Genomic DNA, 15915 nt, shown 5'->3' on the forward strand with positions numbered 1-15915 from the left:
AGTTCCGGACGTAAGCTGTAACTGAGATGGCAAGAATAAATATGTGCACAAACACACGCAGAATTTTGATTATTCTTCTAGATAGTCACACTTAACTTGGATTTTAAGGTGATTTATACTCTTTAGGAGTTAGCTAATTAATTCACTGAATTGTTGGCGGAATGGGCGTCTGCTTGCGCTGAAAATTACTCTTCCGCGTGGTCGTAGCAAGTATAGAATCTTCAGAATGCAGCGTAGAACATTCAAAGCAGAGTAGAACAGAGTAGAACAGTCAGAGAGCGATTTGCTCGGAATGAGGCTTTTTATATTCTCCGCTTGGGAGAACTGTAATTGGTCGTCAGGTCTTCTTTAATTGGCTCAGACTATTCTGGAACCAAGCTGTCTGTCGTTCGCGCGTGTCAGGCAGTGTGGACACGTCACGTGATTTGCTTTGGCCTTGGTCGAAGCTCGATCAATATGTCGCCCCTCTGAATGACGAAAAAAACTTGTTTACAGCTCGCCACTCTACTTCCCAAATGACAAGTTACAGCTCCAGGCAGAAAATAAAATTTTTAATATCCGCTTGTTGGAAATATACTAAATATCGCCAGATTTGACGGGGACAATATTGTAATCAAATAAGAATTGAATAAAAAAAATTCCACCTGATCGATACTTTTATTATTTAACCTTGGGTTAAATTATGTCATTAAAAACTGCAGTACATGTTTCAATTGCTTGGCAATCATCATCAGCTGCTTATCTTATAGGTTAGGCAAAAGAATATAAAAACATTTGATAATTTTGATAAAGAAATTAAAAAGCTATTTCTAAACTAAAAACTTCCTAAACTTCCTTCTATGGCACTACATTCGTTCTTCATTAGTTTCAGCTGTGTTTCACTCAATGCACAGTTCTCTTGTCTTGATTATGTGTTGTCCTTCATTTTTCTAGATCATTCTTATTGTCCACTAGAAGAATTTATGCTAACTATGGTCGAATTTATTCAGTATTTCACTTAGACGGGTAGTTTGAAGTACGACCTGTAACCGGCAGGAAAGATATAATTATTAATTAAAAAGATTTTTGTTTAAGATTCTGTTATCCAAATGAATTGTACGTATTTGAAAAGAATTGTAAAGGCCAAAACTTACCCCTATTTAATTTTTCGTTGTGTAAATTTATTCTAAATCTTCAAAAGATTGGCACATTTGGTGTGACCTGAAACCGGCAGAAGAACATGTTGGTTATTTAAGAGAATCGGGAAACATGTTTCTTGCATGGAGTTATTATGCCATAAAGAAACTGTTTTTAAACTTACCCCTGTCCAATTTATTCTGGTTACGGAGTTTACGTGTTTGTTTCCTTCTCTACCATCTTCGACCTAGTGTAATAGCTGTAATAGCAGTTATCATTAGTGAACAAGGGGAGTGTGTATGTGAGGATCTTGAAAAGGCAGAAGTATTTAGTCAGCAGTATATAAAGATTGTTGGTTACAAAGATAATGTTTAGATAGAGGAGGTGACTAATGGTAAGGCAGTATTAAAATTTGCATATGATAACAATGACAATTACAGTAAGGTACAAAAGTTGAAAACTAGAAAAGCGGCTGGAATTGATAAGATTTTTGGAGATATAATAAAGACAATGGGTTGGGATATAGTACCATATCTGAAGTACTTATATGATTATTGCTTCCATGAAGGAGCTTACTAAGAAATTTAATCTAGCAAAGAAGTCAACTAAGGGATTGTAGTAAGGATGTATAAAAAAGTGGAATCAGAGATAAGGCTTTGTGCAGATGATGTTATTCTGTACAGAGTAATAAATAAGTTAGTGGAGTTTGGTTCCAGCATATGGGACCCTCACCTGGATTACTTGATTCCAGAACTGGAAAAAATCCAAAGGAAAGCAAGTCGATTTGTTCTAGGTGATTTCTGATGAAAGAGTATGGAGAGTTGCTATAGTAGCCCCTGTGTATAAAGGAAAGTGTGATAGACATAAAGCTGAAACTTATAGACCACTCAATTTGACGTGCATTCCATGTAAGCTTTGGGAAGCATTCTTTCTGATTATATGAGACATGTTTGCAAAATTAATAACTGGTTCGATACAAGGCAGTTTAGGTTTAGGAAAGGTTATTCCACTGAAGCTCAACTTGTAGGATTCCAGCAAGATATCAGATATCCTGGATTCAGGAGGTCAAATTGACTGTATCACGATTGACCTATCTAAGACATTTGATAGGGTAGATCATGGGAGACTACTGGCAAAAAATGAGTGCAATTACACTAGAAAAAGAGTGACTGATTGGGTGGCTATATTTATAAAAACTAGAACTCAGAGTAGTCAAGGCTTTATCTGTCCCTGTAAAATTAAGAGGGGAATGTATAAAAAAGTGGAATCAGAGATAAGGCTTTTTGCAGATGATGTTATTCTGTACAGAGTAATAAATAAGTTAGTGGAGTTTGGTTCCAGTGTATGGGACCCTCACCTGGATTGCTTGATTCCAGAACTGGAAAAAATCCAAAGAAAAGCAGCTCGATTTTTTCTGGGTGATTTGTGACGAAAGAGTAGTTTTACAAAAATGTTGCAAAGTTTTGGGCTGGGAAGACTTGGAAGAAAGGAGATGAGCTGCTCAACTAAACAGTATTTCTGAGCTGTCAGGGGAGGGATGGCGTGGAATGACATCAATAGACGAATAAGTTTGAGTGATGTCTTTAAAAGTAGGAAAGATCACAATATTAAGATAAATCTGGAATTCAAGAGGACAAATTGAGACAAATATTTGTTTATAGGAAGGGGAGTTAGGGATTGGAATAACTTACCAAGGGAGATCTACAATAAATTTACAATTCCTTTGTGGTCATTTAAGAAAAAGCTAGGAAAACAACAGGCAGGGAATCTGCCACCTGGGCAACTGCCCTAAATGCAGATCAGTAGTTCTTGATTGAATTGATAGTGATGCGCTCGGCCTTAAATGAATTGGAATCTGGTGATTTATTTTTGTCATGGTGTTTTGTCAGGATAAATAAATTTTAGGCTGAATTTACTTTTAATTGGCGATTTGGTCTTCCTTTATAGACATAGCTGGGTATGATGAGGTGAAGCAGGATGTTGATGCCAGATGTGTCAATGCACCCAATGCTGAGACATTTCACATTCAATCACATTTCGTCATTCAGTTAGCTCAATTAGCTGTACACACATCCATCAGATGTTGGGACAGGTCCAGTTTTTGCACTTTTTACACTATTATGTTGTCTTGTTCCGACTTTGCCCACATTGACGACAGTGACCTCTATTGCCTCAGCATTCCCTGACCAGTGATTCAGTTGTCATTTTAAATACTAATGGGCTCATTTTCTTATATCTTTGTGAATTTGAGCATTTTTCGCTCTCCGTTCAATCTGAGCTTTCTGCACCCCTCCCCCCCCCCCAAGCAGCACTCTGTTATGATCACTTTATGTCACATGGTCATCAACATCAAGGTCATTTTTATCAAATTTTCTTCTTGATCACTTGTTTCAAAAACTAACTGAAGTTTAACATCTGGATCATGAGTTTGTTGTTCTGATGGTCACTACCTTATATTATTCATTTTCAGTCAGTAATGCTTGTTGTTTGTTTGTTGTTTAAAGGGGCCTAACATCTTGGTCATCGGCCAGTAATGAACAAAGTACTGAATTTCAAGGGAAGCCTGAAAATAAATGAACAACTCACTGATAAAAGGTTTTCAATAGTTCAGTAAAACAACAGTGATATTACTGACGTGTTCTGTGTAATAATAACTAACTTACAATGAACTGTGTAGAGAAGCCTACAGTGAAGGGGCAGTTCAAAATCAATAAGCGTGATCTAACCAAGGGCTAAATTTGGACGCGTGGATGACAGTTGTCCTCCAATTAGCTAATTAGCAAAATCAATGTAGCGCACTGCAGTTGAGATGCTTAACTGCATGATTAGATAGGAGATCCCCAGAGAGGTACACAAAGCCATGCATATGTAGCTGCTCAGAGTTTTAAATAACCATTGTCGACAGCTGATTAGATGTCAGCTGTCATCCACGAGCGTAAGCTAGGATTAATTTATCTCACGTTGGTTCCCTTCCTTTGATATATTTTTATATTGAATGATAAATTATTGATTCTTTTATTGTGTTAATGTGACATTTATTTTATCATCTGTTTCTTGTTTATATATGTTTTTTCTTCACCTCTTTACTCTACTTACGTTACTTCCTACTTATAGCCTTCTGCAGACATTAAGGAGGAAATATCCATAGAACAACATATGGTTGAGCAACAGGTCCCATATATTAAAGAAGAAAACAAGTAAGTACAACACTGACCCTACATATTATGGAATATGTTATTTATCTATTTACAGTCATGCTCAGTGTATTTGATCTTCATTACCTGGGCTTTTGTGATAAATTTAATCCTTTAGTTACAAACTCTAATATGCTTTAAAACTAGTGGTGAGAATTAAGTGAAATGTTCAAGAAATGTATGAACATTTTTATTCAGTTTCCTGATACCATATTTATGCAAATAATCCCTGCACCCTGATTTTAGAAAGGCTCATTTTGGAAAATGAAATAAACTAAAATTCCTTCCATTGAAAGAGTGGCATAGGCATTAACAGATATTTCATGTTACTCTGTGAAATCCACATGGTCTTTACGCAAATATGAACATGTAAATGAAGATAGCTGTTTTGCCTGAGATAATAAGAATACATTATCACTGATATAAAATTCCATGAAAATTAGCAAGTAGGCCTACTTATGTGACAGGTGTTTCATTAATCTGAACTTGCAATAGGCTCGATTCCCTATAAATCAGAAGATTTGTTGTCTCATGCAACACCAGAATCCTCTCCCAAATTACTAATTCGTCACACTCTACATCGGAAACACTTCTCACATGCAGTCTCTTTTTACTTGGATAGAAACACTGTGGATAATTATTTTCATGCAATGTAAACACTTAACACAGGTACACCAGCAAACTCGGATGTGAATTTTGCGATAGGCCTACTGTAAAATCATGATATTATCTGATTTCAAATTAACAGCAAACTTGTAATTCAGAAAGGCCAACACTTGTCACATCACAAAATATTCTGATACTACTGCATGCAATTTACCTTGATTCACAGTTTAAACCTTTCAGATGTCATGGAAAACACTATTTCCAAAATGTATTAACCCCTCAGCGTCGCAGCCATTTAAATAGCTTCCTACCCCGCGGCCGGATGAGATTTCAACTACGCGTGACTGAAATACATCGATTCACTTAAAGCGTTACTACAAGTATAAGAGTAGCTCGGTTTTCATGAAATTTGGAATACCTTATGACAGAACTATGTACGTGCAGATGATTACATAATTGTTTCACATTTCCTTAGTAATTTAGTTCCGTGTGATAGAGTTTGAAGCACTCTTTGAGACAGGGACTCAAGTCACACTCCTGGAAGCAGTACACTGACGTCTTCTTTTCGCCGTGTTTTGAACACAGGATACAATGTCTCTGAGGTTTGGATTTCCAACTCTTTGGTGCTAATTTCCTGATAAAATGTCTTTCCTGCAACCTTGGAACTGTATTATCTGATGCGCACCGGCCTTGAATATTTCGTTCCCCTCCCGAGCGAGCGTATTTTGTAAACAAACCTTTCACCAGCTGAACCCGATAAGGTAATTGCTCAATATTTGTCTCTGTGACCTGTGTGAGTATTATTAGAGAATTTAGCAATCAGAATTCACTGTTGAAAACTTCTCTTTGACCTGTATAATTATCTAGTCTCTTACACGAAATTTCCTAGTACTGCTTCCTCCTCATCGTCACTCTCATCATTTACCACTGCTACATCATCTATTTCATTATCACTGCTACTAATACTGTCACTACTACTTCCGACTAAACTTTCATCTGAATTATACAATATTTCAAGCATGTTACTGTCAGTCATACCACGGCTGAGCGCGGCGCGTCACACGGACTGATGAAGCTGCAGCGAGACCGAAGGCAACAGGACGAAACTGAATGAGGGGAATAACATTTATGACGAAACAAACCAACTCAATACATATTTCAGATAAAAGGTCGAGACATTGTCTTTCAAGCGAGATATATACCATGAACAACTGGTTCTCATATCGTATGACAGAAACCAGCAATAACTGATGCCTACACAGAGCGCTCGTGGAGAGTTACGAAATATTACAAGCTGAGAAATAAAGACAAATATAATAAATAAACTGCACTCCCAATGTACAAATAGAGCAAAGAACATCACGCGAAAAGACAAACTACTCAGATCATCATTTCTTTATTTTATTCTGTGGGAAAGAATGAAGCAAACAGACTTTAAGAAAAGCAGAGATTAGGGCTCAGACTTACTTGACAAATACTTATCCTTGCAAACAATTATAACAATTTTTCAGTTCTTATTTACAACACTGATAAACCCGAAAATGTCTTCTCGGAAACAAAACAATTTGCATATCAATAACTCCAAAACTCTTCGCGCTATAGCCGTAAATGTGAAACCATGTATGGGTCTATACCACGTATAGAGGTCGGCGCTGATGGGTTAAGCAAGGTGCATTCATAGTATTAAAATAATAACTCACTTGTGCAAACATAACCTGATGCAATGAAAGAAAATATATTATTCAAAGATGAGGAGAAATCTATGCTAGCTTCCCTCTACAAGTGCTTTATTCATTGGATTCCTGTAACCTGTACTGTATGCATTTTAGATGCCTTGTACTTCTTGCACGGAAAGTACTTGATCAGCTTAAATCATTGTGGCTGATCGAACTTCTCTATGATGAGGGGAGGAAGTAGGAAGTCTCTTGCTCCCCTCTGCAGTGCAACACAGGACAATGACTCTATCCTTGTATGATTTCCTACCATGGTACTTCTCTTGTAATTCAGAAATGCTAACGCTTGCCACATCACAAAGTATTCTAAGAACCATTAATGCTTGTAATCACCTTGATTCACAGTTTAAACCTATCAAATGCCCTGGAAAAACTATTTCCGAAATATCCAACATGGTGCATTTACATTATTCAGATAATGCACTTGGATAAGTCACTGACAAACATTTATTTTTTGGCTTACTGTAGAGTTTGCATTTTTAGATGCCCTGTACTTGCGTGGAAAGTGCTCGACGCCCTTAAAACATTGTGGCTTATCAAACTTTCCTATAACGAAAGGAGGAAGTCTTTCACTTCCATCTACATTATAACACAGTAACACCCATCTCCTTTAAAACCTAAAGTCCATCTGGGCTCGGCAGTAAAAAAAGAAAAAAAAGCATTTTCATCAGTATCGACAATTGTGTTCGGTGCATAGGAATTGATTATAATTATGAGCCATGCTTTTTAGCCAACTTTTGGCATTCCTTAAAATGCCATATACAAAAGAATTACGATTTCACTCCAATGTAGCAAGTATGAAACACACTATAAACACACCAAAGTGAGTGAAAGTGTGGAATGCTACCCCTGCACGTTCTGGAAGACACATTCTGTTGTGATGCAGATAAATTTTGAATTTAAATTATTCTGTAAATTACTGTTTTAACCCTCAAATGGTCTATTTATATGACTGTTATTGGCACATGATTATCAGGATTTTTGTATACTTTCAGTAAAAATACTCAAGTTCAAATATCATAGGCTAGTGAAATAAAAATATTTTTGTTTTCTACCTTTTATTATATCTTTACTGCCATCCTGAGTTTCCAAAAAATATGTTTGAAAATTTTGGTGTCAAAATGTCTCCATCCATACCAGTCACTAAAATACTCGACTTCTCCGAGAAAAAGTGATAAAAATCATTTTTCGTCCGTATTGAAAGTTTCATAAACTGTATATAGGATAATATCTTTTGTTTATTTCCACCTATTCAATACAATACAAGATGTTGGCAATTATATTAAAACATTTTTCAGATGAGACATGTTTCGCCTCCTAATGTGAGGCATCTTCAGTCATTATCAAGAAACCTTATTATTTTACCAGGCATCTGGTTAAAGATATTCTAAAATGTGTTTGATGATTATAAGAGAGATAAGATTTATACTTGTTATGAACATGTTCATGAAGTAACTAAAAATCTAATATAGTGATAAAAACATAGGAATAAGACTTTGATTGTACTATAGTAAAAAAGGTGGCTTGAAGCCGTAGTCATTAATAGATGTCTAGTATATAGTGGAAGGCATAAAATATCAGTTCTATGAGAATATACATTACATTCAAATGCTACTAAAAACTGGTGGATTCATAGGTAGTACATATAAAATGTTCAATGAAATAACTAAAAATCTAATATAGTGATAAACACATATGTAGTTCTTTGTTGAATAGGACGTTGTATGATTGTACGGCTTGAAACCATAGTCATTACTAGATGTCTAATACATAGTGGAAGGCATATGAAATCAGTTCAATGAGAATATAAAATACAGTCAAATGATACATAAAAACTGGTAGATTCATAAGCAGTAGATTTAAAACATGGAGGCGCCATGTGACTATAAATGACAGTTGATGGCTTAAAGCCGCAGTCAATGTTTGAAGCATAGGTCAAATAACTGCTAATATATGGTAAAAAGATATAAGTCAAAATATAAAGCTGAGTATAAAAATATGAAGGAAAAACATTCCAATTGCTTCACAAAAGTTACTTGACGTTGGCGTGCATTTGTCTGTGATATTTATTGGTCAACAGTTCATAGGTTATTTTAGATTTATTCGGCAAGATTGCGTTGACAAGAAGTTCACCAGATGTTTATAGTTGGCCTAATTTGTATTGAGTCATCAAGAAAGTTGCAGAGATGATGATGGGCTGAAATTCTCAACGTTGGTATGGTTTTTTTGATGTGAAGGTTGGGGAGCTGTTGTTTTCTTCTTCGATGACAATATATTTTATAAAAAACGTTGATTGTGATAATTTGTACTATTGAAGAGTATTATGGAAGTTTGATGGGGCTGTTGAATTATTGTTGTTATAGATTGGTTCTATGGCATTGTAGGCCTGTTTGACATGCTGTGTGAGGCGCTGTTAGGATCCTAACAGGGAAATGAGATGGCATTTTGCTGGAAAGAATTGTTCCTCATCTACATGAACAGCTTGCTGCATGCAATGTGGTTTTGTACATATGCCACATGCTTTAAATTGTTTCATGCACCAAGACAGAGAAGCAGGATGTCTAAGTGAATTCTTCAGCTAGCAACAGTACCGTACTTCTTGCACTTTCTAGGCTTGCATATTGTATAGAGTTAACATATTGTCATACATACCCCAATCTCATGTATTCCAGGATTATGTTAATCATATATTAAGTTATCAGAACGTAACCACCTAGCGTTACTATATGATAATGGCCAGTTATTTTACAAACTTCATTCAAAATGTTTAAGAATGTTATTTTTGTTTTAAAATGTGTTAACGTGAAAAGCTTAACTGAAACTTTTAACAAGAAAATGTTCAGGCTTGAATGACAGTCCTCAACTTGGCTTTGAGAAGTTTTACTCTATTCTCGAACTCTTGCTAATATTCGAGACGTTCTTGACTTGAATCGTCGTTAATTTCTAGGCCTTTGGTCACGGGGGTCCCGGGTTCGATTCCCGGCAGGGTCGGGTATTTTAATCATAATTTGTTAATTTTGCTGACACGAGGTCTGGGTTTATGTGTCGTTCTCATAATCATCTCATCCTCATTAAGATGCGTAGGTCACCTATGGGAGTCAAATAAAAAACCTGCACCTGGCGAGCCGAACTTGTCCTCAGACACTCCTGGCACTAAAAGCAATATGACATTTCATTCAGTTGGTACTAATTGAAATTCATAATTTACAATGAGCAATCTTTCGAGTTTTGCTTCAGTCTGGTCAGCGTCCGAAAAATTCAGTTCTGAAGTAACGACTTTTTGTGTATGAATTAAACTAGCCATTTACCTGATTCTCTTCATTCACTTGTTGGGTTTATATTGATATATCTTACTTTTGTATGTAGCAAAGGCTTTTCAGTCTGTCAAACACATAGCAAATACAAAGTAAATTAAAACACTAACAGCATATCTGTAAAACACACACTAACATACAGATATGCTGTTAGTGTTTTAATTTACTTTTTATTTGCTATGTGTTTGACAGACTGAAAAGCCTTTGCTACATTTAATAAGTCAACACTGGAAAACATGGCTTCATTTTTAACAAAATATCTTACTTTATTATTACTAATGTTATTTTCCTTGATAATTGTCTTAAATTATATAGTCATATTGTGTATTATAATGTGTTGGCTGGGTAAATAAATAAATACAGAACGTGGTAGCGTTCTACTTCTAAGTTTTATTAAGTACTTTGCTAAGACTGCACATTAACACAAAGGATTAGCGAGCTCACAAGTACACACGCCTACACAGTTCCGTCCTCTCTTATTCTCACTGTTTATTTATGATGAATACACACCGACTCCGATCACTCGCATTAGAATATCATTCAATCACACAGGCACTCTTGTTGCCGCTGCCACGGCCTACTGATGTCAGTCTTGCATTTCAAGATGGTATCCACTGTTCCTGTCCCATGCCAACATTCCAGTGTTCTCTTCCGCATATGCCCGAATGGGTGATGTCCAAGAGACACAAACACTCAACAACGGACGTACCGAATGACTCCCATAGATGGACGCTCCGAAAGACTGCCTTTCTCATCTCATGCTGTACTCGCACCCGGCCACAATACCGCGCGATTTGGCCGTGCGATTAGGGGCGCGCAGCTGTGAGCGTGCAACGGGGAGGTGGTGGGTAGAACCCCAATGTTGGAAGCCCTGAGGATGGTTTTCCATAATTTCTCCATTTCCACACTAAGCACATGCGGGGGCTGTACCTTACTTAAGACTACGGCCGCTTTCTTTCCACTCCCAGGCCTTTTCTATCCTATCGTCGGCATCAGACCTATCTGTGACGGTGTGATATATAGCAACTTGTAAAAAACACTTGGCCACGAACTGACGGAGCTCACACTGAGCTCGCCCATGGCTGTAACTCCTTCCATTCTCCTTCGCTCACACACGCACTGAACTAACTGCGCATTTGTCCTTCGCCTTAGATGCACGTAGCTGGCCTTTCGAGATACGGCGGTGACACAAAGTTTGTGCAAGCTTCCGAATATGGAAATTTCTTGGCCTATAAGCTAGTCGTTTCCACGTCCCTTAGAACCACAGAAACGTAGCGACCAATGACGGCACTTGCAGTGGTGTCTGACCAATTTGCACCGGCCTTCACCCGTCAGAATGGTTGTGCAGCAGAAAGTGCGGCCGGGCAAGTCGACGTCACTGCGGGCAGGGACACTCTGAATTGCTTTCCCCTCTCCAAACCCACTCCGCAAAACAGCAAACACAACACAGCCTTCTAGAAGTATAACTCTATTATTATTATTATCATCTCCATATTTTATATTAGTCGTACTGTGCATTTCAATTTGTTCATGTTTTGTTGAGGTTTTATATATAGTTTAAAACTGTGTAATTTTAATGATGTGGTTAAGTGTAAGAGTGGGTATTGCATTCAAATGTTGCTACAAATCATGACTACAGAACATGCATAACATCCACTCACACACGTCCCTACCCTGTATAATTAATTTCCGAAGTGGATCTGTGCTGGAATGTGTTCATATTGTTTTTGAGAAGTAATCTTTCTTTTTGTTACAGGGTGGAGAATCATGTAGTATCGGATCCTTTATCTTGTTCAATTTGTGGAATGACGTTTACGAATGAGAGAACTAGGAAATACCACAGTATTAAACACAGCGATGTTCGACCATTCTGTTGTTCGATTTGCGGGAAATCTTTCAAAAGGACAACTAACCTTAGAGAACATTACAACTCGCACTCTGTTACTAGGTACTTTAAATGCTCGATATGTGGACAGTCATTCAAAGCACTGAAAACCATGCAGACGCACGTTACCAGACATGGTACCAGCCGTCCATTCTGCTGTTCAATTTGTGGGAAATCCTTTAAGGTGAGAGATGAACTGAGGATGCATGGCAGGACACATAGTGACGTTAGAAGCTTTTCCTGTTCATTATGTGGAAAGTCGTTTAAAAGAGCAGCAAATCTTCGAGAACATACTTTTACACACACCGACGATAGGCGTTCTCATTGTTCTATATGCGGATTAAGTTTTAAGGCTGCGAAATATCTTGAACAGCATCGTCTCAGGCACGGCGATGTCAGAGCCTTCTCCTGTACAATTTGTGGAATGAGTTTCAAAACTGCAACCGATTTAAACGGACACAGCATTAAACACAGTGACCGTCGGCCACATTCGTGCTCAATTTGTGAAAGAACATTCAAAACAAAGGCCGAGGTTAGTATGCATAATATTGCTCACAGTAATAATCGGCCGTTCAATTGTTCAATATGTGGGATGAGCTTTAAAAGATCGCAAAATCTTAGGCAACACAGTATTACACATAGTGATAGCAGGCCATTCCTCTGTACAGTATGTGGAATTGCTTTTAAAAGACGGTCTGATGTCAAAAAACATGAGAGCACACACAGTTAAATTTGCACTTTCTTTGGCCTGTTTGTGGATTGTGTTCGGGTACGAGAACATAATGAAAGGTCACGTATGGGTTAGATAGTGTTGTCCGATTGCCCAAACAATGACAAGTTTTAAGGTTGAGACAAAGTCTAAGGCATGATGTGCCATTGTTAAACAATGTTCAGCTAATACTTAGCTAGACGCCATTTAAAATTTCTATGAAAAGAAAAGAAAATGCACAAATAAGAATATCCATTTTGGTGGAGATGAAATTTCATAAAAATATCGAGAATAAAGCTATACGCCACCGGACGAGAAAGTGTAGCTGTGATTATACTGCGTTACAGTAAGTGTAATCTAAATAGCATTGGCGAAGGGAAGATGAAGCCATAATGCTGTTCACGTGAAGCTAGATTTACGTTACATTCTGGAGCTCCTAGATTGGAAACACACCATCGGCAGCACTAAAGATGGTTTTCCGTAGTTTTACCATTTATACATGAGGCGAATGCTGAGGCTGTAATAATGGTCATGGCCTTTCCTTCCCAGTCCTTGCAGTTTTCTATCTCATACTGTCCGAAAATATATATGAATTTGCAAGACAAGTATACGTTAAAAATATACTTGTTTTATCATTATTATGCGTGCTTTCTTAGAAAATATAACATATTAGACTCCCTCCCAGTTGATGTATGTGACTCTCCCCTTGGCAGTCAGGGCAAGTTATCTTGATACAGATGTACTCCATATGAACCATTATTCCAGGGTACATTATTCCAAATATAATAAAATATATTGGTTGCCATGAATAGCAGTCAAGTTGCTGGACTCAAGAAACAAGTACCTTACATTCAAAATCAAATCAAAGTATCCTTATTTGCAAATGAGGTGTCTACATCGGTGGCAAATGGTACACTAAAGTACATTATTGTCAAGCACTAAATTTTAAATCAACAAGAGGAGAAAATTTTCTTAGAATACAATATTGTACAATTTATGCTAACATTTTTTCTATTAAGCACACAGTTCATCCTTAATAAATTTACATTGTTTACAAAAATTCTACTTATAATATCTCCTGTACTTACAAACATAGTAAACTCATATTGAACCCTTTCTGGCCTGGGATACGAAGCCACAGTGACAGCAAAGTTCATGTATCTATGACAACAAATATGGCAATGCCCAGGGCCTGTGCAGGATTCAAACACACTTCTCCACACCCTTGATCTTAACAACTGGATCTCGTGGGGTGGATTGTCCATATCTAAAGTATACACCTAGCTTTCAGGCTTAAGGGTGTGGAGGAAATTCAGGAGGCACTATTCTACGGCAAAATGAAATTCTTCCCATAAGAGCAAACTAAATTTTAATGACCTTGGCAAAATAAAATAATATTTAAGATAATATAGTATACAAGTCTTTGGGACCATTCTACCGAGTACATGTAACTACGAAATATACAAATGAACAAAATAATATTAATTTTCGGATGAGATAATTTTAACCATTGTTATGCAGATAAATGTATCCCCAATATAGTATCTAACAAGTCACTGTAATTAGGAATGCGTCAGCGAAACCTATATGACATTACCTTCGACACAGGGAACCAAGTTACAACTAAACAAGAAAACACTTGAAACTGGTTGAGTGGTTATTCCCCCTCCTTTACCATTAATACACAAAGCACAAAAATGAAGTGAAACTATAGACATAATAGAGTAGTCCACTACCGAGGACAGAAAAATACGAACCCAACATCATTACGTGAGTAAAGTCAGAATTAACTTATAATACATAATCAAATCACTTGTATAAACAGTCAAGAAATACAAAGAAAACAGTTAAAAGAAAAATACACATTCAAACACTGGCTGTATGAATATATCTGTCCAGGTCAAAGGAACCCGAACGATTCCACGTTGGATGTGCTGGGATTCGAATCATGGGTCTTCTGGTATCGTAGCGGGTTGCTACAAGAAAAACCCTATCTATTTTATTTAAAAGGGACCCTATCAGCTAAATTCATTAATTAATTACCTGGCCCTAGGGCTGAACAATTTATTTGTATATGACACAAACATAATGCATTTTAAAACTCTTTGTGACAGGGAATACGATTCTGGCCCGGGTCTGTCTTTACTGTAACACAGCCTCCCCTCAGTCATCCATTTCATGGGGACAACCGAAACAAATGGGACACAACCCACCTATCCTTCTCTTACAACGCCCTTCTTTAAAATCCCTGTGTGGCCCTCCATACTATTCTTAACGTCTCATTCTATTGAAAACAAATCACATGCTTTTAAACTTCTCAAATAAATTACCATAGCAGTACCCTTTGGTAAGATTGCAAGTCAAAACTTTAATTAATTGGATCATTAACAGGGATCTTCTCACTATTTAATTCACACTAACACAGACTCAAGCAATACAGACCCGGGTTCGTGACCTGAGCACGCCGAAGGATAACAAAGAAACAATGCTTTTAAACTTGATAATTAGTCACATAAGAAACATTATACTTCTTTACAATGCAGGGGAATAGAAGAATTAACATAAAATGCTTCCTTACGGAAACCCCTATCTAAAATGGAGGTTGTTGATTCGAATCCCAGCGTTGTTCATCATACAGCATATCTGTATGCCAAAAAAACCTTACGCTATAAATCTACGACTAATTTGACATTTAAAGGAAAATTTATTGAGTGCATACCTACTTCTAGAGAAAATACATGCATTAATTATACTATATTTACATGTAGTGACTATAGGCCTATGATATATATTCCACCATCTTAATCTTTAACCTAATGCACTCATAAAGTAAATATTATTATTATTTAATATCCAAAGCAGTTTTGAACCCTATGTTACATAGTATACTAGGGTTGTAGTTAAAATACATATTCAGTTTTACAATGAAAAAGAATTCATGTATCTAATCGACGGAAAATGAAGTGAAGTTAATAAATATTTGTAACAGCATGGCTTCTTAAACAAAATGATACAGGGGTTTTGATAATGCAATGTTGCAATAATTCAAATGAGAGTTCATGTCATCCCTTATACTTTCAAATGCAGCACATTCAAACAGTAGGTGATCCACCGTTTTTGAGGATCCGCAAACACACACGTAGCCATCAGGACGATTAATTCTGAATCAATGAAAATTGTAACCAAATTTGCCATGACCAGTAAGTAATTTCAAAGCTTGGCACCAACACGTTACTTTGTAGGTGGTTGAAAACCTCAGGGAAGAATATTTCTGTAGTAATTTGGCCTCTAGTGGAGGAAGTCCAAATATTGTTCCTTTGATGGATTCCGTGCTTTATGATTTTTTTTAGCGTAGCTA

At 36.9% G+C, this 15915-nt stretch overlaps 1 protein-coding gene across 1 annotated transcript in view; it reads left to right on the plus strand.

The window, feature by feature from the left end:
* The window catches only part of LOC137498988 (zinc finger protein OZF-like), a 59279-nt gene extending 45018 nt beyond the window's left edge, over positions 1–14261 (plus strand). Inside the window, exons 3-4 of the mRNA XM_068226971.1 lie at positions 4231–4313; positions 11720–14261. Coding sequence (XP_068083072.1) covers positions 4231–4313; positions 11720–12578 — 942 coding nt within the window. The 3' untranslated portion in view covers positions 12579–14261. The remainder of the gene's footprint in view (positions 1–4230; positions 4314–11719) is intronic.
* The last annotated feature ends 1654 nt before the right edge of the window (positions 14262–15915 follow it).

This window comes from Anabrus simplex, chromosome 3 (assembly GCF_040414725.1).
Source record: "Anabrus simplex isolate iqAnaSimp1 chromosome 3, ASM4041472v1, whole genome shotgun sequence".
NCBI lineage: Eukaryota > Metazoa > Arthropoda > Insecta > Orthoptera > Tettigoniidae > Anabrus > Anabrus simplex.